This window comes from Amphiprion ocellaris, chromosome 11 (genome assembly GCF_022539595.1).
Source record: "Amphiprion ocellaris isolate individual 3 ecotype Okinawa chromosome 11, ASM2253959v1, whole genome shotgun sequence".
Taxonomy (NCBI): Eukaryota; Metazoa; Chordata; class Actinopteri; family Pomacentridae; genus Amphiprion; species Amphiprion ocellaris.
In genome coordinates this window covers 10,040,035-10,067,831 of record NC_072776.1, presented here as the reverse complement: position 1 = coordinate 10,067,831, position 27,797 = coordinate 10,040,035, and the positions used below count along the sequence as shown (strand labels likewise).

The 27,797-nt window shown below is 39.5% G+C and overlaps 1 protein-coding gene across 5 annotated transcripts; it reads right to left on the bottom strand.

Annotated features, from left to right (window-relative positions):
- Window positions 1-2,041: 2,041 nt before the first annotated feature.
- Window positions 2,042-27,773, bottom strand: cobll1b (cordon-bleu WH2 repeat protein-like 1b). 5 transcript variants are annotated; one of them, XM_023284912.3, is made up of 14 exons: window positions 27,309-27,773; window positions 27,027-27,107; window positions 11,450-11,638; window positions 9,804-10,008; window positions 9,493-9,718; window positions 9,278-9,322; window positions 9,099-9,193; window positions 8,669-8,905; window positions 8,438-8,567; window positions 6,105-6,339; window positions 5,935-6,020; window positions 4,338-5,779; window positions 2,654-2,800; window positions 2,042-2,572 (listed from the first exon to the last, which is right to left on the bottom strand). In XM_023284912.3, exons 1-13 carry the CDS (start codon window positions 27,341-27,343, stop codon window positions 2,690-2,692), a joined length of 3,117 nt encoding a protein of 1,038 aa, XP_023140680.2. In that variant the 5' UTR covers window positions 27,344-27,773; the 3' UTR covers window positions 2,042-2,572; window positions 2,654-2,689. The 5 variants fall into 5 exon arrangements, with proteins under 5 accessions (XP_023140680.2, XP_023140681.2, XP_054871208.1 ...); XM_023284913.3 differs by having other exon boundaries at window positions 6,117-6,339; window positions 27,309-27,772; XM_055015233.1 differs by lacking the exons at window positions 27,027-27,107; window positions 27,309-27,773 and adding an exon at window positions 21,979-22,110.
- Window positions 27,774-27,797: the final 24 nt, after the last annotated feature.

The window sequence follows — 27,797 nt, the reverse complement described above, 5'->3', positions numbered from 1 at the left end:
CAGATACATTTTAGGGGGTGGCATATATATATATATATATATATATATATATATATATATATATATATATATATATATATATATAGATATAGATATAGATATAGATATAGATATATAGATATATAGATATATAGAGATATAGAGATATATATATAGATATATATATAGATATACATATATAGATACCTTGGCAGAGTTATGTGATGATTGGCATTGGTTTGTCTGTCTGTCTGCAACATTACTCAAAAATGGAATGACGGATTTGGATGAAACAAACCAGCGGGCGTTATCAAATTGACACAAATACTGAAATATGCTGAAATAAGTATGTTAAATAAGTAAATATCATTTGTATTTGTCAGCCAATCCTAAACATGAGTTGTTCTTATTAGCTGTCAATCACAATATGTGATTTGATATGTCTAGCAGAAAGGGGAAAAGATTTAAACTGAAATAAAGTCAACCTTACACACTTTGAAGAAATCAAATGCTAGATATGTTAAAAATGTTTCTTAAATTTAGCAACAAATTAGATTGAGACTAGACAATGTCTCTCTTATGTACTGTTTTGGACTGTTTTTGCATTTGTGTGATCTCTGCTTATGTTCAGCCTGCCACAATGATTACATTATCAATTCATCTAGAACAGAGTCAGGGTCCAGATCATTTTATTTACTGTCTTAGATTTGTGGTTTTATATTTTGATGCTCTTTATTTGAGATATTTCTTACAATAATTCTATAATTCCAATATTTGGATATTCTAAAGAATTAAGGATCTACTTATCATCTTAAAATTAAGACTACCTACATCAGATAATAATTTGTCCAAAAAGGTAATTATTGTGACAGATGTACGTCTTACTCAGATATATTGTACTAAAGCAATATTCATAGCATGTGGACCAGCTGGACCAGAGATAGTCTCTGATTTACCTTTCGCTGTCTGAGCTCTGCATGCCTTCATTTCTTTCTCTTAACTCTTCCTCCTCCATCTCCTCTCTGGGATGTTCTTCCTCCTCTCTTCTTTTAGGCTTGGAAAAGCTGGTGGTGGTTCCCTTCCTCTTCATTCTTTACTGTCTCCTACAAGAATCACACTGACTGAACTATGTTTTTCCTTTGATAGTCTTCATTATTAACTATGATACAATCTGATCTGTACAATTTAAACCTTTAAAGAGATACTTAACATGTAAACGTTTTTTCAGCTGTAAACTAAATGATATGACTGCACTATGATGAAACACATCAATGTTGGTGTTATTATGACCTTGACACCAAAATTATAAAAACCAGCATTAAACAAGCAGGATGTAGTTTTCAAACAGTGCATGAAAACCTGGTGTGACTGGAGGTTTGGTTACACTTTACCGTCATGTAAAGTCTTAGTGAATGTGTGACTTCTTTTGACTTACAGTCTGTTGTCAGAACCACAGGTTGTAGTTATCAAAAAGAAAAGAAAAACTTCAACAGACGATCCCCCACCATCCTTCTGTGGCTGTTCTCTAACATTAGCTAGCTACAGAAGTAAAAATTAGCAAGGCCCAGGCTCACTGGAAACCGTGGCTCGTCTCGCAAGCAAACACTTTATATGAATTTAGACACTATTAGCATTAAATACATTGTGAACAGTTATATTACCATGTAGTCTAACCCAGTCTAACTAGTGTCTTACTTTCGCGTTTTGCCGGCCACACCGAAGTCCAGCTGTCATCCACATGAGTGAGGTCTAAGAGCATCCCCCTCAGGAGAGTCATGTCGCCTCCTATCTGCAGCAGCATAGACTGTACAGGACGTGACGTTTACGTGGTGCATTCGAAAGCACTCGGACATCGGAGTTTCACTCGTTATTCGTCTTTCCTGGACTTTCGTTCTTTACGGCCGGCTACAACCTTTCATATAAATATTTTTGAATTAGATCGTTCAGAACTGGGGTGGCAGCTGGGGTGGCAAGGCATCTTCTAGGGGTGGCAGTTGCCACCCTATGCCACCCCAGTAGATCCGCCCCTGCTTCTGCTCAAATAAAAACAATGGAGGCAACCGACCTGATAAAAGCTTTATTCCTAACAACACTGCTCGACAAGAACAACAGGCGTACTGCACACATCAGTGTATTTCTGCATATATCTTAATCAAAACTCTGTAATACTTAAATATAGATCTGATGTATAATCTAAGAAGCATTTACGGCAGGTCAGACCTGGTCTGTCCTACACATCCAGTATTATTTAGATAATACATTTTCTTAATAAACCCAATAATATTACAACTCTGGAAGTCGGTCTAATAATTTATAGAATGTTCTCATTTATCATCACTTGATCATTCACAACAGATATGCATTAAATGCAAGGTCATCACACAAAGTAAAAGAAAAGGGTTAAAATAGGCAAGTCAGGCAGGGGTATTACTTAAAAGATGTGAGAAAATAAACCAAAACAATTACGAATTATCAGAAAACATCATTTTATGTACGCTGTCTACTGAAAGAGGTAAAACAAAAGACAGCTGCTTCTTCCGTGTCACGGGATGAAAGGCTCCGGAGAACTCAAAGAATGAACTACAAGCTCCTCCTGGAAGATAAAAACAATGTTTCAGTCATGTGTCGTGGATATGTTCAAATGCTCTATTGCAAAGTGTTGGATTTTGCTTACTGTAGATGAAACACTGTCAAAAGAAATAAGGCACTGCTAAGGACTGCTCTCTCCGCCAATTTCAACAATCTCACTAAAAGACGGCAGTTCACGCTCTTCTCTCTGCAGAGTGGATCCATCGCTACCCGCCTCTGTGTTTTCACAGTCCTGTGATGATAGAAAAAAACATAATGTGAGAGACACAGGATGCCAGTCAATATAGAGAGACAACTTTTGTACAGTATTAATACAGGGCTACAGGTGTGATTTGTTGATAGAGGGGGAAAAAAGGATCATCACCACACAAAATAATACAAAATAGTCACAATGGTCATGATGTCCCTTGTGTGAAGACACAGACCTTTACAAAGCAGGAATAAAGCATTAAACAGCACTGCACCAGGAATATTCAGGCTATTTCCTGACCTGCAGACACTGAGAAATGCCAGGATGAACTGACGGTGCATTTGAGAATGTGTGCCAATATTTCACTGAGTGAAAGTACAGAGCGATGTTTAAAAACTAGATTTTACTTTGGTTTTAGTCCCAAAATATTTTTTTGTTTTTTAATCTGTATTTTTAGTCAAAATGTGCTAAATGCACATGCGTATAAACTTAGAAACAGACAATGATTCACAACTTCACTCTATTCATGTCTGGATTCATTCAGGATCTACTATCTGTTTCTTTCACAATAACATGACTACATTTTTATCATATGGAATCTAATGCATGGCCCTGAGTTGAAGTACTAGAACTAATGAAAGGTTTTCTTTAACCCACAAATCTTAAAAAGACCACAAAAGACTGTAACTGTTAAAAGGAGTTATTTTTCCCGAATGGAAACATATTTCTTTGTTATATGTTAGCCTATATTTAACAATGTATGACTATTTGCATAATAAACATCAAAAGCCCACAATCTTTAAGGCAAACCAGACATAACAGACCCAGTCACTGGTTGCCATAATATAAAAATATACACTCAAAGTCCCACCAGAAGTCTAACTCTACTATGTGTTCATTCCAATAAATGTAGAAAAGTGAAGCCTTAAGTCACAACTCTAAGTTCTGCTGATCATTTGTAAAGCTCAGAGAGTAAACAGTTATACTATATGTAGCTTTCATGAGTCTCTGTACAATAATAAGAAATGGGCTTGTTTAGTTATTCATTGTCAGTGGATTGTGCTCATCATATCCTCTTTGTCTCAGTGGCTTCCTCTGACTCTCTGCTTTTCTTCCTTTTTGAAATAAATTATTCACATAAAAATGGCACATCATCATCTTGAAACCTTCTTGATCCTTGATTTTAATTAAATTAAACACAAATAAAAATCAATACAGGCGAGAAACGCAGAGCTCTTTAAAAGGTCTGGGAATACAGCAGTTAAACCTGAGGCTAACTCAAGTCCATGGATGTTATTACAAAGCATTCGGCTACTTGTTAGAGCTCAAAATGTGCATGAGACTCACCATTATTCACAGTGTAAACGGCTGATAGAACACAAAAAGCGCTACTGCAGTTGCAAAACAAAGCATACACTGTATGTACCAAAAAAGGAGCTTTGATCAGCAGTGCAGAATGCTTTAATATATCAGTTTAGGAGTTGAAGTATAAAAAGAAACTCTGGCTTTGTGAATAGAAAACACTATTGCTGCTTATTTAGATATTTTAATGTCAGTATGCAACACTATCAGGACTAACCTTGAGTGTAGAAAATCCTGACTGAATGACTGGTGAGGGACTTGTAATTGGAGAGACGGATGGTGACACGGTGGACAGAGGTGACTTTGGCCCATGGGATAAGGACTGGCTCCTTTTCACAGCAGAGGACACTGCCTGGGCGAAGCGGGACGGGGTTGAAGGAGAAAAAGGCCTGGGAGCCGCAAAGCTCCTTAATTTTTCCAAGCTTAACCCTGCGCTTGGCTCTCTACATGGCAGACTACTCTGCCTTATCATTCGCTTGAACGCGACATTCTTGTCATCCTGTTTAGGGCTCAGCTGAACATTAGTGGCCCCTGTTGTCTCCTCTTGACACTGCACTGGAGGTGGAGGAGGAGGGGAAGGTAACTTTGCTCTTTCTGTACTTCCTTGAGCCTCCCTCAGGCCAGAGCCAGCATTGGCACCAAGACTCTTCTCTGCTGCTGAAGTTACATAATACCCAGGTGTTTTTTTGTGCTGTGCCAAGCGGAAAGAACCAGGCTTAGGCTTAGTTGCGGGTGGAATTTTCATCTCCTTGACCTCTACTGGTGAACCTGCTTGAGATGCCCCATTAGCTGAGGATGCCACCTTGTCATCTGTGTTTGTACATAAACTTGTTGGTGATGAGGAATGAGTCGTTTCAGATATACTTCCATTAACAGTGCGTTGAGTAGTAGTAGTAGTGCTAGTCAGTAAGTCTTCCCTGGGTAAAGCAGAATGCTGCTCACTTTTGTCTTTGGAGACGTCTATCTGTCCCCTCTGTCCTGTGCTTTCATCTAACTGAAGAGAATCAATGTTAAGTCTCTCCTCTGGAGCTTCAGGAGGTGTCTCCAGTGTCAGTGCAACTTCAAAATATCTCAGTTTCTCCAGAGATTTCTGAGGCACAATAGTATATGTTGTCATCCCCACCTTGGGGATGTAGTCCCTTGTCAGTTCATTGGAAGGCTTGGGCTTTGGCTCAGAGTCTGTTGCATACATAGATGGCGCTTTTGTTGTGTCAGGGGCACTTGGTGGGGAGTCTTGGCATGATGAGGTCTCTGAGGTGCGGGATAAGGCATGTTCGAGGTCGGGGGCTTCCAGCTCCTCCGTCAGAGTGGCCATATCTTTCTTCCCTGCTGATTCGGAGGCCGGTGCGTTTGCTGATGAAGGAACCTTGTCCGTGTGTTGTTGTGGAGGCTCAGGGAGCTGTGTGAAATCTGTTTGCACTTGAGCATCCTCTCCACTGGGGCGTGATGTGCTGGTAGCCACTGGACTCTCCAACCTGTCAGTCACCTCCTGGAGGGTTTCAGTGCTTGCTTGAACAGAGGCCTGAGCTTCTGCATCCTGCATTACAGGAGGAGGGAGGCTGCTGGGTGCAGCAGCAGAATCACCCTCAACACTGTCAGCTGGAGGCTCTTCACAGATGGGATGTGGGCTTACATTTTCAACTTGAAACGCAGCACTATCTGTACAGAAAAGAACATTTGTCATGTGAGACAAAAGTGAGGTACATTTGACATCTTAAGGACAAATTCAAGAAATGTACGATTAGATATCTGCAGAACATCTGCAGCACGGATATGAACAATTCTATTACTGTAGAGTCCCAGTGCAAACCTACTAGTATCTGATACTACTGGTGAGTCTGTACCATCACTTCTCCTTACAATCAGAGTTGCAGAATCATTCACTGCACTCTGCAGTTGGCTGTAAAAATCATACAAACAAGGAATTAATATATACATCTTGCTAGTGCTAATAAAAAAAATGCTTAGCCTCAAGTAGTCTTACTAGAGTTCGTACTTGCCATCTGAGGACAGATCACAAGACTGATCTTCCCCACTGCCCTCCACCGATATCGTGCTCTGTGTCTCAATATCTGGAGACGGGGAATGTAGAGAAACATCAGGTGACATGTTGAGGCTGCTGTCCTCTCCCTGGGTTTTACCAGCAGTTGTAGACATTACGGATGCAGTCGTCTCCTCCTGCTCCATAATTTCCTCCAGTGTTTTAGAAGCTGCGACCACTGTAACATAATCATAAAAAAAATCTATCAAAAACCATACACACATCATACACATCCATCAGAATATCCAACATAGCATTATTATTTAATTTAAAGTACATTATTTCGGAAAAAGGCATGTTTTGGCTGTAAAGTACAGACAATTGTTAGTGTGACCTTTAAAAACGCTATTGAAATTCAAAAGTCTTTCAACTACTTGTAAATTATTTTAATTGTTTTATTTTTGCTATATTTTCCCACTAACCGCTTGAAAAACAAAACATTCGGCTACCTTTGTCTTATTACTCATGGGGACACACTTTCCAACTTAAACAGTTCTGATGAATAAATTCCATTCAATGATGGTTTTTTTTTTTTTTTTTTTTTTTACAACTTAAGGAAGCACATCAGAGAGGAGCCAAAAGGAATTTCAAGGCTACTTAAACAAAGCTCACTGTTCTCAGCCTCTGATCTCGAATATCTACTGAGCCACACCGGACTGGAAGGAAAAGGAGCAGAGGAGGTGAATTTTTCTCTCTGAAGTTAGTGTTCGGAAAAACCAAGAACAACTGGTGGATGAAATGATGCCATACACAAGTAGTCGTAAAAAAAAAAAAAAAAAAAAAAGAAAAGAAAGAAAGTGTGATTATGCAATGCACACTATTAATGTGATGTGGGAGACGGATGGCTAGTAAAGGGATTATATGGGTAACAAAGGAGTTGTGACATTTTCTAGGAACACAGTAAAGTCAAAAACATTTAAACAAAAAGGTCAAAGAGTCATTCAGATAGAAACTTAAAAAGGGCAGATAAGAAAGAAACCTGCAAAACTTTTTTAGGGATATACAGGAGATCAGGTTTTGCAAGGTCTAATCAGATTATATTTCAAGGAGTGAATTGAATTTTATTTGTGGTACTCAAAGGATTTGAAAAACTTGATATGATCATATTAATCCAAAAATACTGTTCTGAAAATTCAGACCTCCATCACATGCAAACTGATGACAACAAGGTCTGTAAATTTGATATAGTTAAATCTAATTTCAATGCTTTGAGCACAATTCAAACTTCAATTAATCTCAGATCCATCAGGGGGGCAGATCCTAAAACCTTCATAAATAAAATTATAACTGTCTGCATGACTAGATAATATTAGGAGACTTGAATGAGGAAATCAGATGTATTTCTGCTCCTGTCTTTACAACGTTTGCAATCATAAGCCATCACAAACTGGTGATGGTCTTTTTTAAAAGAAAAAAAATCTAACCTCAGTTCAAAATATTGCAAAATATTATTAGTTTTTGCTTTAAATTGTAGGTATGCAGGACGGGTGGAGTTTCCCTCACAGGACAATACAGTGAGGGTCCAATGTGTCGACACAATCACAGGAAAGTATGCCGAAGCAAGTTAATTATACTCAACCTAGAAGAAAATACCAAAGAAGTCAGAACATACAGAATTGAAAAGCAGGAAAAAAGGCACTTGCTAGAGACACATTGTTTGTAGTTATACATTTGATTTGGGTTAGGAATTTTTATAAAAGCAATTTACAGGTGATTAAAATCAGAAAAAAATTTATATAGTTAAAAATAAGGGAGACAGAAGACTAAAAATGTAGAAATTAAATAGAAGAAAAAAGCAGCAGACAAAACTTCAGCACTAAACAAAGTCATGAATCCAGAATAGACTATAGAACATGCAAGTAGAACCAGTGTGGCGCAGAATCTCATTCACCAATAAAAAGCAATCTTAAAACGTATTTAGATTAACAATGCTATGAGCACCACATAGTTTCTATGATCATGCCTTGTAACAACATTGTGGAAAGTGAAGTAAATAAAGCACTTTTTGACAACAACCACTAGGAGGCACAAGAGCCAAACAGAATTAAAAGTGTAGATTCCAGGTTTAAAACAACTGTGATTGACTTTGAGCCCAAAGTACACAAGGTAAAACATCATACATTCAGCCAGATTTTACTCCACACCAGAATCAAATCAAAGTATTTTAAACCAAAATGTAAATGTGGGATAAAAATAACCTTAAAGGCCATGTGACTGGTAATAAAATCAAGATACGAAATGCGGATAAATGGATATAAACGTAAACAAATGCAAACCTTGTAAGTTTTCCTCTACAGAAACAGATTCTTGGACAACAGCACCCGGAGACGTTGGGGGTGGAGGAGCCTTTCGTTTGGTCCTCTTCAGCGAAGACTCTGCTGAGGACCCACGACTTATACCAGACGTCTACATGGTGAGATTTAAATAATCAAAGCATAAAAACTGAGAAATCAAAATCTCTCATTAAAGCCAAGTGTTCTGAGCGTCTTCTTTAGCAGTCCACTCACCTGATCAGTGTCCAGCTGGGCGTTAGGTTCAGAGTAGAGTCTCCGGCGGGTGCTGAGGTCTGAAGGGCAGCTCTGAGAAACAAGGATCGGGGGCTGGGGTGCACGTCTCTTCTTTGGCACATCAGTGGGGCTTGCGGGAGAGCTAAACGGAGTGGAGTTTGAGCTCGGTAAGGCCATACTGAGCGGCCGAGGCTTGCTCACAAGCACTGGAGAAGCTGGGGCACTGGCTGTGGTCGGCTTTAAAGAACAAACATCCAATCAGAATATGATAAGAGGCCAGTTTCCAAACAGTATATTGAACATTAACTAATGGCAAACCAAAGCAAGCAAACCTCCCTCTGAACTTTCGGATAGAGCTGCATCTTTGCATAATCGGAACATTAAATCTAAACTACAGTGAAATGCTACTGTTGTACTAAGCAGTCTCTACCTGGTCAGATTTTTTCTTGCTTTTTCTAAACATGCTGAAGAGGCCTTTGTTTTCTTTCTCCTTCTGATCTTTATCTTTGCCTGGTGTGACTGTTCCTGAAAAAAAACAAAAAAAATGCATGTGTATGTAGCTCAAATAGCTCAATTGATTTAAATCATCCACTTTCCAAACAGATATACCTGCAGAAGTTGGTGAGCCTGGACACACAGGAGAAACAGGCTGCCCTGAAGAGCAGCACACATGAGATTTAGCACAAAACAAGTGATATGTACATCAATATGACACAACAAATGAGCTGATGAGGTGCAATTTGTAAAGCAATGGATGGTCAATGTGTCATCTTACATGAAGCAATTTGCAGCAGGCTTGGACCTATGAGTACATTAATTCTTACCTCTTGTGTCTCTTGCATAAACCTCCCGTATTGCATAATCATTGAGAGAACTGGACAGGTCCAAAGGGGCCAGTGACTGGACATCTCTCAACAGAACTGTAGTCTCCGTGTCAAATTCACATTTCTCACAGATTGCTGGTAAGAGTTCAGCAAGAGGAACTCGTGGATTTACTCTCAATATCGTTTTCTGGGTCTTTTTGTAGTTTATCACCATTCGAACAGTTGCCTGGAGAAAACAAAACGTGCCACTTTGATTAAAATGGTGGTGTGAACGGTGTGGGGTAAAAAAGTGTCTACTGTTTTCATTGTACCTCAGGCATCTGTGGACCCGTTTTCTTATTTTTATCCTCCCCTTTGGGTTTGAGTATGATCTTCTCTGCGTCCAAAGTTCCTATGAGAGCGTTGGGTTTGAGCTTGATGTTGTTCCTGTTGGCGGTGACCAGTTCTAAAGTGTGGCTCGATGGGTTCAGGTGGTATTTTGCACAAAGTGTCACTAAAAGATCCATAAGGGGTTTGCTGAAAGATACAGAGGTAAAAACTCATCACTTGTCTGGCATATGAGGAAAAAGTTTAGGGAAATCTGAGTGCAAGCAACAAAATGTAGAACAGAATATTTTTATGAAAGCAATCCTGAAACTAAGAAAAATGCATATCGATTTCATATTTCAGATTTCCCAATAATAATGGACATGAAAATTGCCTAAATGTATTCTATGCTTTTATTTAAGGACAGTTTGTTGGTAGTTTTTAAGGCTGAAATTTATTTTCACTATAGAATAATCTGCTGATTAATAGGTTAATCAATAAAAAAGCATACAAAATACTAGAATAAAGAAATATGTCCATCCTAGTTTCCCAGAACCCAAGGTGACACCTCAAATATCTTATGTTGTCCAACTGACATTGCAAAAAAAATAAATGAATTAAAAAATTTATTTATAATCATATAATACACATTATATTTCAGAAGCTACAAGAAAGGAATGTTTGGCATTTTTGTTTCAAAAATGATTCACAGTTATTACAAATTAGCCAATTCTTGACTGACTAATTGGTTAATCACTGCAGATGTAATTGCTTTAGAAAAAGAGAGACCACAGATTTCATAGATTGACACATTAATTGATTCAAAAATTGCAAGAGTATGGAGATGACACAAAACAAATCTAAAGTGATATATAGTAGCAACAGCAGCCTCATAAAGCTTTCCTGACACTGTGGCAGCATAATAGCTTAAATTCAAACCACCAGTGCTAACTCTACTGTGCAGGCACTCTATAAACAGGTTTAGAGGGGGAAAAAAGAAGATAAATTTAATCTGGTCACACTGGATTAGACCCAGGGCTTTCTCAAGAGGCCAAGGTGCAAAAGACACCCCTGAAAGATTGTTTATAAACTGAGTGCATTGTGAGCAAGATAGCGATATCTTAAGTAAACTATTTTAATGGAAAGTCTGAGCTGTGTTAGTGAGTGGACTCGTAGAGGGACACGCAGACCTTGTTCTGAAAAGCTTTGACATGGACGTATGTTGACACACTGTGATCTGATTAGATGGCGTAGTCTCCGTTTCAGTATTTAAATTATGTGCATCATATCACTGTGGCATGCAAAAATGAGATTAAGTCATTTAGTTTGAGAAGAAAATGTGCAGTAATAGTTTCATATCACTGAACGAGAGAAGGAAAAAAAGTCAAGAATTCCAATTAATTTTGCTCCAAGTGGACATATTAACTAAAAACTTTCAGCCACTCCACCCATCTGACTCAGTCTGAACTGCATGTGGTGACCTAATCTGACGTCAGTCTCATGATGCACTGTTTGAATGTTGAAATGCTCAGTATGAACACTGTGCTGCTCTTGCTGAAACTGCAAATGAAATCATCCTTCATATGCAACTACATGATTTGACATATTGAGATTGTGAAACACCAGTTTAGATACAACGGTCTAACGGTACCTTCCATGAACCACGGTCGTCTTTTCCACCCCACCAGGCAGAACCACAGTCAGGGAGAGTTCTTTATCAATGAGGTTCTCCTTCTGGTCCATGGTTAAATGAGGGTTTCCTGGGTACCACTGGGAGAAACCTGGGGAATCCAGCTTCTTTATCCCTGGTGGGGACGGTGCTTTGCTTTTGGTCGACACCCTGCATTGGGGGAAAAAAAAGTGTAAATTTCTCTCAGAGTGTTTGTATTTCTACTTCTGTGCATAAGCATAGCTTGAAAAAAGTCATTAAAATAGTTTCTACATTCTCATGCAATATTCTGATTGAAATCAAAGTGCACCAGACAGCATGAAAGGAATTCTTTCTTCCTCAGGTTTTAGAAAGCAGTCAGGCTATTACATGAAAGAGTTCAAGTCCACTTTGCAAACCAGTCACAAGACAAGCAAGTGGACAGATTTACTCATTGAGCCTGAAGAAATGGCTGTGAAATGGACAGACATGTGAGAGAGACTGATAATAAGATGGAAGACAGAGACCTTCAATTCAGTCGCTATAGAAGCTGTAATCTGTTAGCTGTGGTAAAGGTGGTAGTAAAGGTGTAGTGTTTGCTGTGGAGACATCATTCCATGCATCAGCGTACATTAGATTGGATTTTTTCTTTCAGTGCATTCAACTATGACAAGTTTTGAAGTGTGTTTTTGAGTGTTTCTTCAGGCTTGACATTCCTGGAAACTGACAATAAGATGTGGGAGGGAGCAATAGCAGCCATGTGAGGTATACAGACTGATCAGGTAAACTACATTAAAAAAAAATAGATACATAAAAATCACAGACGAGTCATTTTTATTCATTCCAAGATTTTTTCTGTCAGCTTGCCATCTGTTAGACAGACATAAGAAATCTGGGAGGAGCAGTATTTCAGATAATTACACTCTTTCCATAACGCAAAGCTCTGACTATAAGCAAAAACATGTTTTCATTTGTCCAGGGTCATCATTATAAGGTTTAAAGATTAGCTGGAACATATTGTGTTTTGTATTACCATTTGCCTGAAATGACAAACAACAGATGTTGCGATAAGAAACCAACGTAAACACAAAGACGACATCAACTCTGCAAAATTTACACTATTGTACTGCAACCCACCAAGTCATTCGGTGAGAAGGAAGCACTAACTTTAGTTAGGTGTTATTTCATTCAGGCAGCATATGCAAGAAAAAAAAAGGGTTTTGCAGATCCAGTGCTCTGAATTACAGCCTGCAAGTCTCACGTGGGGGCACTGCTTATTCAAACAGAGGAATCTGAGCAATGCAAGGTCACAGGCTCCACCGAGGCACGACTAGCAAAGGATTATTAGTATTGCTGTGGGGGCGGATGCCCTTAAACACTCCGACATATACAAACACACACGCACACTAAGACAAACACTCATATGATTCTGACAATCTGTAGACACAACAAAGTTCAAGACCTATTTTATACATTTTATGAAGCATAAAATCTAATTTCATGTTGCAATGCTTAAGCTTTTCTGCTTGAATCTGAGTTAAAGTTGTGAAATTTCTAAATCATTATGCTAATAATGAATAAAACTGGGGAATACACTGTAATATCAGTACTACAATTAAATGTTGAGTTTGAAAATAGTGACCCAGCTGCACCCAGAGGCTAAAGGAGCTTTAATTACAGTTGCTGCCAAGACCTCCAGGATGCAGCTCTGAAATCATTCAAGGTTTATAATCTGCTCTATTTGTCTGCTGTTTTATATTACACTCATTCTCCAACGAGACTCAAACACAAACTGTCACAATGAAAAGTAAAAAGAAATCAACAAGTGGTGATTAAAAACAAAAAGCACCCCAAACAAACAAAGAAAACATGGGTTTCTAGTGGAGTGAGCAACACTTACAGCATCACTGTCTGCTACTTCCTCAGGCAACTACACAACAAACTGTAAACTCTGTGTGTGTTGTTTGAGCCAATCATATTAAGTCAGACAGACTGCAGGCCGCAGAAGAGGAAGATACACAGACAAAGAGCTGATACAGCAACTAAAAAACAAGCATATAGTAAGCTTAGAGACAGAACAGGAATACACTTTTTATTTTTATCTGTTCATCTTTGAGCCAAAAAAAGCCAGGATAAAGTCACACAATACAGTACAGATAACAACTGGAAAGTGTAAAAAATAAAAATATAGTTGTGAACAGTTTATTATTGTTTATTCTCTTCCAGTGTGCAATGAGCTTAAAGCCGTCTTGAAAAATAAACTGAATAGAAAAAATGTGAACCAAGCAAGGTTCCTGCTCACCTCACTCAGATCAATGTGAGCAGCACCAGCTATTCCTAGATCCATAATGGAATCCATTAGTTTGTGTACAAAGTCCTCCCTAACCTCTTAGAAACTACGAGCTGGTTCCACATTGGTGATTTACACCATTAAAACTTAGGAAACGTGACAAAGTGTTAAAAGAACGCCCTTCAGAATTCCTCTGAAAAGTCCAAGTACACAGACCTGCCCAATGACGTTTGGTCCTTTCGTCTAACATTGCAGTTTTGTAACTTGAAATATGTATATTGTTTAATTGGTAAAATTATACATTATCATTAAATAGGACTTCAACGGATTAATAGGTTTGTCAAATAACACAGACGATGTCAAAAATATAGTTACTCTTCAGTCTTAACAAGCCATATGTGTATTCCAATATAAGCTTCACTGGTTGGTTAGGTTAGCATCTTACAGTAGGCTTTCTAAAGGTAAATACTGAGTAACATCTAATCCCTACAGGACTCTTTAATGTGCTCCACTTTAATTTAATAAGTGCTACAATAAGACTATGTCTGAAATCAAGGATGCAACAGTACATTCTCTGGAATATAGTTTTTATAATCCTGAAATAAACATGTCGTTTGCATTTTTACGTGATCCGTGTTATCACTGTATTGATGTAGCCTCTCTTCCACACGTAATACATAAAGTAACACACTATAATGCCAGTTAACTTTCAGGATCATCCCTTGGTCCTTACTTCTAGACAATGAGCAGAAAAAAGTACTTAATATTGTTAAGAGGGTCTGTTGCTCTTTGCATTGGTTCACTGCCCTGTGGTTCCAACCACTGAGGTCTGCACCCTTCATTGCAATAAATAATATTAATGTTTGTGTGAGTTGAGCATTTTCACAGCTAATCAGCCTCTCGCTTTAAAGGCCCCCAAAAAACATATAAAGACCTTTAAGAGCATAAAAGATGGAATTAGTATGTCACTGTTATGGTCAGGATAGTCTAAGTGACAGGGGCACAGATTCTTAATTTCTAGCCAAGCAGTCATTCAAATGTTGTCACGCTTTTTAAAAAAAAAAAAATGCCTGTTATGTCTTACTGTGGGTTCATTTTTCACTTTGCAATATTAAATCCTGCATACTCTATGGAAAGAACACAACCATGGCTAGAAATACAGAAAGTTCAAAAGTGTCATGTGTATTATAAAGCTATAATTCATTAAAAAAAAGTTGAATTTCTTTGATTATTTATATAGCAAAAATTAAATAAAAACTGCCATGCTTTGTGTAAACACTGTCTGCAGTTCAGCCAAAAAGTCCCTGAATTTTTGTCAGGTGACTGGTTGCCGCAGCTGAGGCACTATTAGCTTCACAGTTGCAGGAAAGAGCCCATAATTCTTTGCTTTCTCTAGAATCTGGTTAATGCCAACTAACAATTTTTCAGACATTTTTAAATGTGACATGTAGAATATAGTGATTTTGGTGAAATACCACACTTTTCAGCCAAGATTTGTGTACATTTTCAGTGTTGTATGTCACAGATAAGTAGTTCAAGGACCTATGAAAGTTGAACATCTGATGATTCTCTCCGTTTTTACTCTGTCTGGCTCTGATAAATGGTGTAGTTTTGGCTTTTGTAAAAGATAGCATGCCCCTCAAACCTTCAGGGGAAGAAAAATGGTCTTTCTGAAATATTAAAAATGCTTCTTTTCATCTCAGTAGCTGAGGGCATGTTGCTGTGTAGTTGTGACTGACAGCAGCTTCCAGCAGAGTGCCAGTAATACAATGTAGGTGTAACAAGAAATAACACATACAAACTTGCCTTTTAGCCACAGGTTATGTGCACAGTGCTAGTGGTTTTGAAGCAGGATTTGTGATCTGTTTAAACTACAAGTCAGATGATTAGATTGCATCAGAAACCCTTTACCGTAACCTTTCCAGCACTTGGTAAAGGGTGTGTCAACCACCTGGATCACACTTGCATCCAACTGAGCCAAAGTAACAATTGCAGTGACGTTTTAATACTTTTTAATGCACTGCAGCTTAAAAACTAATTAGCTATCTGGTCTGCAAAACTAACATTTGCAGTGTAATCTTTTCTGGTGAATTTGTTTGTTGTTGGAGTGAGTCAGTGAGTGTTATTTGATCACTCATTAAAGCTAAAGGGAAGGAAAAGACATGTATTTATGGCTAATGAAGATTGTGAAGCAGTCCGACCTCAGTAGAGCTGTCTGTACTGGCTATAATTGCACCGATATTTTATTCAAGATTCAGTCAACTCTATTGAAATACGGGCTTTTGTTCAGTTTCATACTCCACACATTTTACTAGACCGGACTACTGTAAATGCTCCTATCTGCCTGTCATCATTTCCACTGAATAAATCTAGCAAAACCTGTTCCAGTGACGTTCTGGCTCATAAAAAGTAGACATCAGAGGAAAATGGGAAAGGGCTGCACACTCATGATCCTGATGATGCACTGATCCATCTGGATTCAGGGATTTAGCACCCGCAATGGCCAAATTTCATTTATTTTATAGACTGTACGTGTCCAGTTTGAGAAATCAATGGGAAACAAAGTGATTACAGAATTAAGTGATTTACCTTTTAACCAGAAACACCATTCGACAACAGTTCTGGAGCTGGAGATGATGAGATTGTTAAATCTGTTATACTGATGATCAGGTTAAAAATGTGAATGTCTTCAAACCACACACCAACTGTTTAGATTTCAACTAGACCGATCAATGTAGTGCAAAGTTTCGAGGTGTAATCTGCTCTTGGCAAAGCTTCATGATCTTTTTTTTTTTCTTTTACATAATCTGAAAATCACCAGCAGCTAAACTACACACGTTCCCCCAGATGATCTTTGTCCATTTTGATCATGCCTGAACTTTGATGTGTTGTGTGGAAATGCTCTGTGCATTTGTAAAAACATTTCCTAACTGATAAGTACATGTGTGGCAGTCTAAACAACATGTAACTCCAGTAAATTTTACATTTAGTTATGTCTTCATTTCCTTTGTATGAATCTCATTATCTGCAGCTGCTGTTTAATCTGACTGCTCCTTTAATAGCGATTTGATCAAGATCCAAACCTGTAGAGCAGCAAGAAGGGAAGTATTAGATAAAGAATAACATGCAAGTCACATACTGTTGCACATAGATCATTGAATGACATGAAATCCCTGCACATTTCAACAGCAAGACTAGCTAAAACAGACACTGGGCTCTCTACTGGGTACAAAGTCCTGATTTCACGGGTCTGATTGTTTGGCAATCCTCCTAAAGCCTGTCTAAACCATTCGTTTTTCCACGAACTTTACCAGTGCTCTAAAACCGAGCCTTTTAAGTGGATTCATTTAATTTGAACAACATGCCATGCTCAATGCAATGCCCCGAACAGAAGCGATCAACAAATTAGGATGGAAAAGTACACATTAGCCATGCCTCAAGTTCACGGTCATCCCAGTTTATACAGCTGTGCCATCAGCAATTTTTATCAACACACCTCGAGCAGGTGACAGACACAAACACACAGGCTGGTTTGTTTTTGCCATCCAGGCCTGTGCTGATGTGTTGCTGAATGAGAGGAGACATGTCGAAGCTTGACTGTGCTGATGCCTCATTCACAGGGTTTCCCTGGGAGGTCCGGCACTCACAAACAAGCCCATTCAATACCAGAGCGCATGCTTGACAGACGCGATCACAGACTAACAGGAAATAATAGGCCTGTTGTCACTGGGCCATTTCTTGCATCTTGTCATGAGATAATCTTGTGAACTTCAGTAGTGGAAACAGATTAAATCAACTATGTGTTGTGATAAATAAATAATGCATGCCAGGGTGCTTTGCTAAACTGATTGTTTTGGTTAAACTTAACAGCTGATTTGCAGTTTGAATGTGGGAAGACTTCTCTTTTCTACTCCACGTGTTTTAGGAAGAACTGATGTAACATGTGAGAAATGTTTCAAAATCAAACAAATAATAAGCAGTTTTAGTAAACATAGCATTGTATCTGCTTGATTAGGTCAACTGAATGACGTCTACTGACAAAAAGAATAACAGAATGACATCCAGATGCTTCTTCTCGTGTAAAAATACTTGAAATATTTCTGTGCTTATGTGTGAAACAGACTGACAGAGAGACAGGGGAAGACAGAGGTTTGAGAAACGGTGCAAATATATGTGCGAGTTGCTAGAAGTAATCAAAAATGAAAAAAAACCCAACCTGAGCATCAGCAGGACACAACCAGCCGAACAAAGCGATATCCAGATTCCCTGCATTCCATTACACTTTGTTCCAGGTGGTATTACTTTTACCAGAAACATTTTCATCACTTCTGTAGATTTTTTTTTCCACCCAATCAATTAAAACTGTTGGATCCTGAATCGAAACCAAACGGCAAGCGGTTCAGAGAAGTAACCAGATCAGAGCCCACACATTGTCAGCGATGCAATTTTGCTTTGAGGTTCTGAGAAGATGAAGGATTAGTAAAAATGCCTACTGTGGTATGCTTGCAGCTGCTGGGTAGCAGGATGGCCCCTTGGGGAACGGTGGGTTCATGTGCAGAGTAAGTTTTGTTTTTTCCACAGAAGACCTTCGACTCAGCCACATTCTCAGACAACACCCTGATCATTTTTTAAAAACCCAAGAGGGCTAATTCAACGCTTCAATGACCAAAACACCTACTTAGCTCACCAGCTAGCTACACAGTCAAATATACAGGCTCAAACATGCCGCAGTGGAGCAAAACCAACACACCCTGCACTTCAAGTCAGAACACATAGGCAGTTGTCCGTCTGAATGCAAAATATTAGTCCATGAAAGTATCTCAAGTTCCTCTCCAGCACTTTAAGAGGTGCCAGCAGGGCTGAGCAGTAAAGATAATAACATAAACATAACGAGAACCAGACATTTGGAAAGCAGGTGGGAAACCTGCTTCTCCTCTATTTGCCAACAATCATTCCACGCTCTTACCTCTTTACGTCAGGTTGTTCCCGCTCAAATAATTCCCATTCTGTTGTGTCTGTCCCATGAGTAGTCCGGCAAGACTTAACTCTAACTGTACAGCTTTAAAGGGCCCACCTTAATGCCACGCCCAAAGCTGTGACATCACAAATCTGTCTCCTCTAGCTAAATCCCGTCGGGCCCTCTTGCTGCGTCTCTGAAAGCCCCGGCGTGCAGCGTGTTGGTAGCACTGCCCCCGTGGTCATGAGCAGGAAGGTAAGCAGCTTTGCCTCTCTGTGCAGACGTGAACCTGAGGGTGGGGCCAGTGGAGCAGCATGTGGGACTCACAATAGACAAAGCCCTGAGCAAATACGCTGAACTATCATGCGTTTTAATCACGGATGAGCTTTAACTCTACTCACGCTTGCAATGATGTAATTATCAAAGCAAACGAACAACCTTTGTTGTTTTCTCACAGGGTTAAAATCAACTTGGATTCCTCTCCACTCCTTAATTTAATCAGGTAGTTCTCCTGTGTTTGCTCTTCATTATGAAAAACAAAAAACACTGCCAATTGTTCAAAACCACACCTTACTCCTGAAGACTGACTCACTCCAAAACCATGTTAGAGGACTTGTTGGTAACAATAATGATAGTGATTCTGGTGAACAAAGGCGTGAAGCAACATTTCCTAGCAGTGAGTAGTTTTGCTGTGTGTGTACACTGAGAAATCTCACATTTAGACTGTGATGATTTCACAATTTCACTTAATTGTCTTAATTTAAGATTAAAACATACCTAAAATTTGTCAATAATTACACGAGATCGATTAACACAACATTCTAAAACCAAATGTATTTCTTTTAAACCTTTTTCATTGTGCCTTTAAAGTTCCATACTTATTGGACTGAACCCTTTCAGCAACTGTGCAGAAACTCTTTTCTGCAGATTTGGTGCCTGTTTGAAATCTGTGGCTTTGTTTAGGAAACTCCATACTCTGTGTGGTACGGAAGCAATAAATTTGACTTTGCATTGTGAAATAAGCGCTCACTGCCAGTTCCTTATCAGTGGTCCTACACTTTCCCCTAAGAATTCGCAACCCATTCTACAAACACCAAATACCACCAGCTGATAAGGAGGCTGGGTGGTGATTGGAGATAGAAGTGAGAAGCAGGCTGGAGGGGAGGAGTAAACAAAATTATCAGTCTTGGATCGGTTTCACAAAATGTGGAAATCTCTGTTTCAACTACTATGACATTTGACATCATTTTTCATTACTATTTGCATGTATTTGTTCATTTGTTCTCTTTTTGTTGCAAGATGGCGCCGCAGATGGCGGCCTCGGCACTGCGCTCCCTAGGAATTTGTTTGTTGCAATGAACATTTTGCACTACTGTGTTTATATATTCCTTTCTAGCTTTGTAAATATCTCTATATGTTGTGTTATTTTTTTATTACTTCTTTTTTCCTCTTCTTCTTTCTATAGTTTTTTTTATTATTCTCTTTCCTTATTCCTAGGGTGACACCAACAGCCAAAACCAAATTCCTTGTCTGTTGTGTACGTACTTGACTATTAAAGCTGATTCGAATTCAGTTTTTTCTGTATGTACAGCATATAACAGAAGATACTTTAGAAAGACTATACTGAAAACAGAGACCCCAAAGTTGAAACTCAAGTAAATACAAGTAAATACACTTGTGATCACTCACACATGCGTTAGAAAAGCAAAAACGGCCTGTAAACACCAGAACTTCCTTGGGTCCTATGCGCTGTGTCTATCTGTATGCCTGCATTATGGTTCTACTGGGAAAACAAATGTCAGAGGAATTAAAACATCTGTTGCGTGACTTTACAAAAATGGAGAGATAAAGGAAGGGTGGTGAGCAGCTAAAAATAATGCAAAACACAGTAATTAGGAGGTATGGAATGAGCCATATTACCACTAATCAAAGCCACAGTGGCTGTCCTGCTAAAATGATGCAACAGAAAGTGTGCTACTTTCACAATCTACCTCTGAAACAGTCCCCTGAACAGTCAAGCAAGACCTTGAGAACTGATATAGGGGTTTCTGTGATAGATTCATAAGCCTCTAGGTGGCATAGAAGAAATTAGGAAAAAAAACTTGCTTGCCCTTCGGTGCTAAACTGCATAATTAAACTTCACTAAAATGCACGAAAGGAAAACGGATAATTATTGTCAGACGAGACCAAAGTAAATTTCCGCATGTTTGGTGTGAACCTGGTCCAGACCATCAGAGTGAATGCACAGTTCCAACAGTGAAGCACGGAGGTGGAAGTGTGATGATATAGGACTGCATCAGTATGAAAGTGTTGGAAAGATCATATTTCTAGATGGCATGATGAACTGCTGTGGCCACCAAATACTGGCTGACAAAATGATTCCCAGTCTGCAAAAGCTTGGCAGAAAAAAAAAATATTCCAGCATAATAACGATCCAAAGCACACTGTAAAAATTACACAAGAGTTTCTAAAGGAAGAAAAGAGTGAAGATCATGACCTGGCCACGGGTGTTGTCTGACTTGAATCCAATAAAATACCCCTGGGGTATATTTTATAGAGAAAGGTAACACAACTGAACCCCTCCAGCAAGAAGAAGCAGAAAGAAATTGTCTGTGAATCATTGCAGAGCATATCTGCAGACATTTGGTGTCCTCCAGGCAGCCTGAGTCTGTCATTAAAACAAAGCTGAACATATTAAGTACTAAAAAAAACATTTAAATCTCATTGCTACTCTGGGTCCTCTATTTTTAACGTAGTAAATCTAAACTGTTTTAAATGTTATACTAGAGCAGGGGTGTTCAGTTCAGGGCCACATTAACCCCAATTTGATCTCCAGTGGGCTGGACCAGTAAAAGCAGAGCATAATAACCTAAAAATAACCACAACTCCAAATTTTTACAGTACATTCTGAAAATGTTTGCATGTAAGGAATTATCTTTTTACGAAACATAATGAACAACCTGAAATTTGCTAAGAAAAATAAATTCAATTTCAACATTATTATGCCTCAGTTTATTATTTACACATTACAACTTACAGATCACAGAGTGTGTACAAAAGGAACACAACATTTAGTCACAGGTATCTGGAACCAAATGATGTAGTATTTTACTATTAAAAAGACAAAAAACAACATGATGCCCGTCTTCATGATGCTACAGCGACTCATGAACTCACACACATCATCCATCCTTAACCCGAACCCTCTCTCACAAAAAACACTCTTCCAACCTTCTTAGCTCTGTTTTCTCTCCCAATCTCTCAGCAAATGTTTGGTTCGCTTACCGCCAAGCTGAACGTCGACTGCCACTGAAATATTTCATTAAAGGCGATCAGGAGTGTCACCTCTGCAGATGGTTGCAAGGAGACATGATGAAGATCAGACTAGGTGTCCTATAGACTAACCTGCTGCCAAAATCAGCTTCTTGTTTCTCCCTGGCGAGGGCAGAATCGCTTTTTAGAGTGGGCGAGTTGCCTCATATCGGACTCTCGGCCAATTCGATAAAGGAGGCGAGAATTCACTTCAGTCTCCTCCTACATCACAAGCCAATTTTACCCTCCTGCTCCCCTTTCTCCTGAAAACTTCTCACCTTATTTCCCTCTCTCCCCCTTGATTTCACATCACCATACCTACACTTATCCTCCTCCTTGTTCATCCTAACATCATTTTATATGCATCAGCTAACAACTCACACTGTTTTGTCTTAAATTAACTATACAACGCTACGCCGATTGTGTCATTTTTCACTATTTGAAAAAAATAAAGTTTCAGAGGTGCAGCGGTGAGGGAGGGGGTTCCTGAGGAAAGACAAAACACAGGGCCAGATCCACAGCTGGTAATTTGGTGAGAGGTCACTCACAGTAAACAAGCTTTTTAAAGGGGGTCTGGAAAGGCCATTACTTCATAAGCAGTGTGGGATGGAAAGAGATTAGGAAGAAAAAGAGCGCAGGGACCCTATGAGAACTTCCCACCTCCTGTGTGTATCACTTGTTATTGAAGGAAAAACAAAAAGTTTTTCCCACAGCAGTTTCTAACATGGGGCCTGGTCAAAGTCAAACTCCTAGGGTGTCCTTAAAATCATTATGCCGAATGCAAGCGATTATCCAGAGACCAACCTTGTGACAATATCAGCTTGTCAGTGCAGTACTAAGGAATATTCGGCTGATGTGATCAACCCCGTTTTCACTGAACAATATTACTCCTGTGATGCTCATACTTAGTAGTATAATGCTTGTTCTATGGTATTTAATACTATAGTGGAGCCACAGCGTGTTAGTATGTCTGTCAGCCATTTAGATAGCAAGATTTGAGATCATTCAGTGTGATTTCTCCACATCATTCTAGTCAGTGAACTGGGGTCAGCTATGGTACATTACCTTATCTTCACTGTGAGCATTTCACCATAACAAACTTTGCTGTGCAAAGAAAGAAAGTGTACCAAATACAAAGGAAATAACACACTGCATGTTGTAGTATGCACAAATAAATTCATTCAACTTGAGAAAATCTGTGAAGACTTATAAGAAGTTGCCTGGGTCTTCAGGAATTCTTTTCCACGCACATAATAGTCCAACAGTCCTACTCTGAAACTGCACAAAAAAAGATAAGGTCGAGTAATTATCACTCCAGTCTCTGGTGACTTGGCCGAATGCGTGCTTTTCAAAGCGAGACCAACATTTAGATAAAATAACTCAGTGAGGGACAAAGCTTTCCCCTTGAGTCATAATTATAACTATCACACTGTGTCCTTTCATCTGAAACAATGCAGCATTGTCTGCTGAGGGGCATCTTTCAAAGGCAAACCAGCAGCGTCCCATCTTTCGTCGATCACATGAACAACTGAGGTTTCAAAAGTGAATACATGCAGCGATTCCCTGCTAGGACACACACATTTATTTAATTACTAATAGTGTAAACAGCACATTCAATGATGCACAGGCCTCGAGGAGTGGAATCCAAACAGAAAGCTTCATTTCATTTTTAGTGTCACCAGGGTTACACCCATTTCTTACAAGCAGACTCAAGGCGAGCACAGAAAAACTATGCTACTCTTTCAATGTCACGGTCTGAGGAGGAACTTTTGCACCTTTACTTTGACTTTCTCTGTCTGGAAAGAACACTAAGGGGTCTATTTCTAACCAGAAACAACAGCCACAAGTTTTATAGAGCTCTGTTCCACCATACAGCATGAATTAAATCCTTATGTTTAAATGCAGTTTCTGCAGAATCAGCGCCTCACACAGAAATACAGCTGGAAAACACCAACTGTCTGGATCTTCAATACAAAAAACTCTTTTACTTCCTAATGGTCGCTGTCAGGGTTAATGTCCTCACTGAAACTGCCGGCTGCTGTCTGTTTGTGTCACGCCGTGGTTCATTAGCTTGCTACACTGTATGTTATGAACTGATAAGGTTCACTACATCAGTTCACTCACAGTCTCATATTATGCAAAATTCAACACAGGAACTAGTGCCTCAATGGTCACATGCACAGTGATACACAGCTAGATAAGGTGTGCGCTTTTATATTTCACATTTTATACACGCCCTTTACTGTCCTAATACCAGTTAAAGCTTGGATTTATGATCTATCATTGGCTGAATAAATACAAAATACGACTGTGCTAAACCCACCTGTGCCAGTTGTGGCGGGCTGGGTTGTTTTTTTTAGCCCATAAATATCTCATCTAAACAAGACAAACACTGATAATGAAGGTCAAGCAAATCAAGGCAATTTGTTCTTCTGTCACGTAAAATGTCTGACTGTGATTGCAGATATGTAAAAGCTCCTATTGAGAGCACACAAAGGCCTAATTCATGTGAGGTCACCCTGAATGCTAGACAGGCTGAGAGTGGGAGGCATCCAACTGTTATGCCCTGGAAAAGTGCATAACAGAAACAAAGAGGGGCCAAGTCTTCCAGCCTGTTTAGCCAGCGTTCAGTCATGATCTGTGCAGCAAATTTATTTAAACAGATTGCTGTGAACAACATCAGTATTATATATAAACACAACCAGAATCTCTACATTAAAGATGAAAAGAAAATTCTATATAATAATGGATTTTTAATATTCATGACCACCCATTAAGAAGTGTTCACTGGTATTTACGGTCAGTGCGTTGGCTTCAGTGTGGTAACAAAGACGACCCATTATTGCCTATTCCCTGGATCTTAGCCATTTTGTCTGTTTTAGCCCTGTGAGGCAGAAAGCATCCATGAGATAAAACATCTCAGCATTCAAACACATGCTAGCTGTTTGGCAGCTTGCAGGGCCTTAATGCTGACTTCACCTCCAGCTTTCTTACATCCACTAGGCGGACATCTTTGAATGACACCCTTTATCTTGCATTGTGAACACTGAGCATCTGAGGGCAACACGCTGTAGACCAAATTATATATTTTCCTAAATGAAAACAGCCTTATTGTCTCTGGGGATAAGTTCAAGGAGAAAACAAAAACTGCTTTGGTCTACTTGGGGCTCTGCGTTTTCTCTACCTTGACTTTTGTCACTGCTTCGACTCCACGTGCCCACATTCTTGGAGTATCTCGGTTCCAGCGCTCAATCTTGCCATACTTTTCATGTGTGCGCTCATGTGAGCAGCTGTGCCCTTGGACTGCCTGCACATCAAGGAAACAGCTGTGGGGATTCACAATACCTTAACTAATTCCACATTCTGCCCTGAGGAAAGCCAGCCATGTGAGATCATGGTTTAAGGTGTGTCCAATTAGCAGGGCCAGCTCCAAGCGGTGCACTGCTGGAATACTGGAAGAAATGATGCTGCACGATTACCAGTGTCATTCAAATACAATCACTGTCAACACTACATTAAAAAACAGCTGCTCAAGAGAGTAGTTTTTCCAATAAAAAAAACTACAGCAAGAAAGGAGCATCCATCTGCAACGTTGCTAAGGCTTCCTAATGTTAAATATTGCAGCAGATATGTGTACTAGTGTGCTAGCAACATCTCTGCTTGAAAGCAGCTCAGTGATTCTGGCAGGATCATTATTTGGATAACAAATGTAGCACAGCTTCAGGGGTCAAATAAAATGTCACATTTGAGTGCATTTGAAAAAGCGAGAAGCAGCAGGTTTCTTCGCCCCAAATATAACAAGCCAGAAATAAGTCAGAGAACATATGTCTTCCCTCCACTCCCCAGCAGCTTATGGAAGAGTGTGGTTTACTTTTCCAAATAATAGTCAAACCACAGAGAGATTTAGGTAGTCTGCTTCTCCCCACTGCCAGGGAGTGTGGCTGTGCTCTCACATTACACAATACTGATGAAATATGAACACAAGTCTCACCAGGAGCGTTGTTTTGTTTGCTTTTTCAGTAAACTGTATATAATGTGCCTGAATGCTATTTTTGCGAAAAGGGAAAATACAGTATGCAAGGAGGCAGAGCAGGACTGGAAAGTTTGCACAGCTACCATGGAGCGCTGCGTTGGAAACTATCATATGCTCAAATTCTCCATCTCACCTCTAATTTAAATCTCAAAATCTCGGCAGATCGCCTACGAACGCCAAAAGAGTGAGCGGGACTGTAAAAAAGCTCTGGAAACTCACTCTCTCCTTTTTAATGATTCCAACCGCTGGAATACTAGTAGCTGACATCATCTCCAAGTCCACGAAGCAAAACTGATGGGAAATTCCATCATGTCACATACTCGCAGCACTTCTTTACTGCAATTTGCTTTGAATATTGGACATGACGAATCAGTATTTGTGGAGGGTATCGGGTTGAAGCTCAGTAAATGCACGATTTCCACAAGGAAAAAAAAAAAACAATCCTCCGGGCTCATCACAGGGACACAGGAGGCTGGATGTTTTTCCTACAAAATAGTTCCCATGACCTCTACATGTGGTCAAGGCAATTTCTCAGTAAAACTCAGAAGGCAGGAAATGAGGGGAGTTCAAAGGTTGAAGCGTCTGCAACAACTGTGACTTGGCTGAGATGTACAGAGTGAGAGGAACGTTGGTTTGAAAGTTGCAGATGCACATCTGTTTACAAAGATGGCATTATGCTCGTCTCTGAAATGGATGAGATAGCAGCCGGTGGCGTGGCTGCCAGTTGTTGCGAACAGTCAGAAGGTGCAGGAATGTGATATTGTAGTTGTCCACAATGGAAAAAGAGTGGCTTTTTGAGTCCCTTTTCCCCACATTTTTGTTTTATAATTCTATCTTCCACAGAACAGATTCACTGAGGTGTGGATCAGTTATAAAATACATGATTACTTGCAGCAAAAAAAAGAGATTATTTGGACACTTTTTTTCCCCTCACTGACAAATAAAAACACTTATTACAGCTGATAATCCAAACGATTGTTGTACTCACCTCACACCAGAGCTCCGTGGATGGGACTGGGATCCATGATCGTCCATGACTAAGCTCACTGGTTTAACAAAATCCCTCGGACTAGTCAGACACAAACAAAAAGAACAATTCATTTTTAGTGAAACCTTTGCACACTAAGCAATCCAGCCTAACCTGCTGCTTTGTAGTGATGCAAACAGTGAAATCTGGGCGAATCCCACATGAGGTCATCAGGTTTTTTTAGCCGTATGAAACGTTTTTTCCCTCTTGTTTCTAACGGAGATGAAAAACTGTTCCCCTCACCATGAATGCCGTCGGTTTTCGAAGCCAACTTCCATCAGTCTTCACAAAGGTAACCTCAGTTGCCGAGCGCCGCAAACAGATGTTGTTTGGATAAATGATCCATAATTCCGCTCCGTTACGCGCCTTCCTTTACGCAGACCATCCATCCAGTGTAGTTTCTCCTCTTCTCTCCCCACTTTATGCTACATACAGTCACATATACATTACCTCCCCGCCGACTCTGTCCACAACTCTGCCAACTTTTTCTCTGCACATCACAGACGCTGCATCGCCACGCTGAGCTGGAAATGTGGGGCGTTTCTCAGATCCAGTTTACCTTCCCTCCACAGCTCTGATGGGGCCTTTCAGCTCTAACGTGTCCAAGTTTACATCTTGGCAAAGAAAAACACATAACGCGACAACTCAACACTGACCATAGCTTTGAAAGCAACACCCCCGAGTCCATTAACTTAGTGAGAAGTAAGTTGTGGCTCATCAAAAGACTGCAAC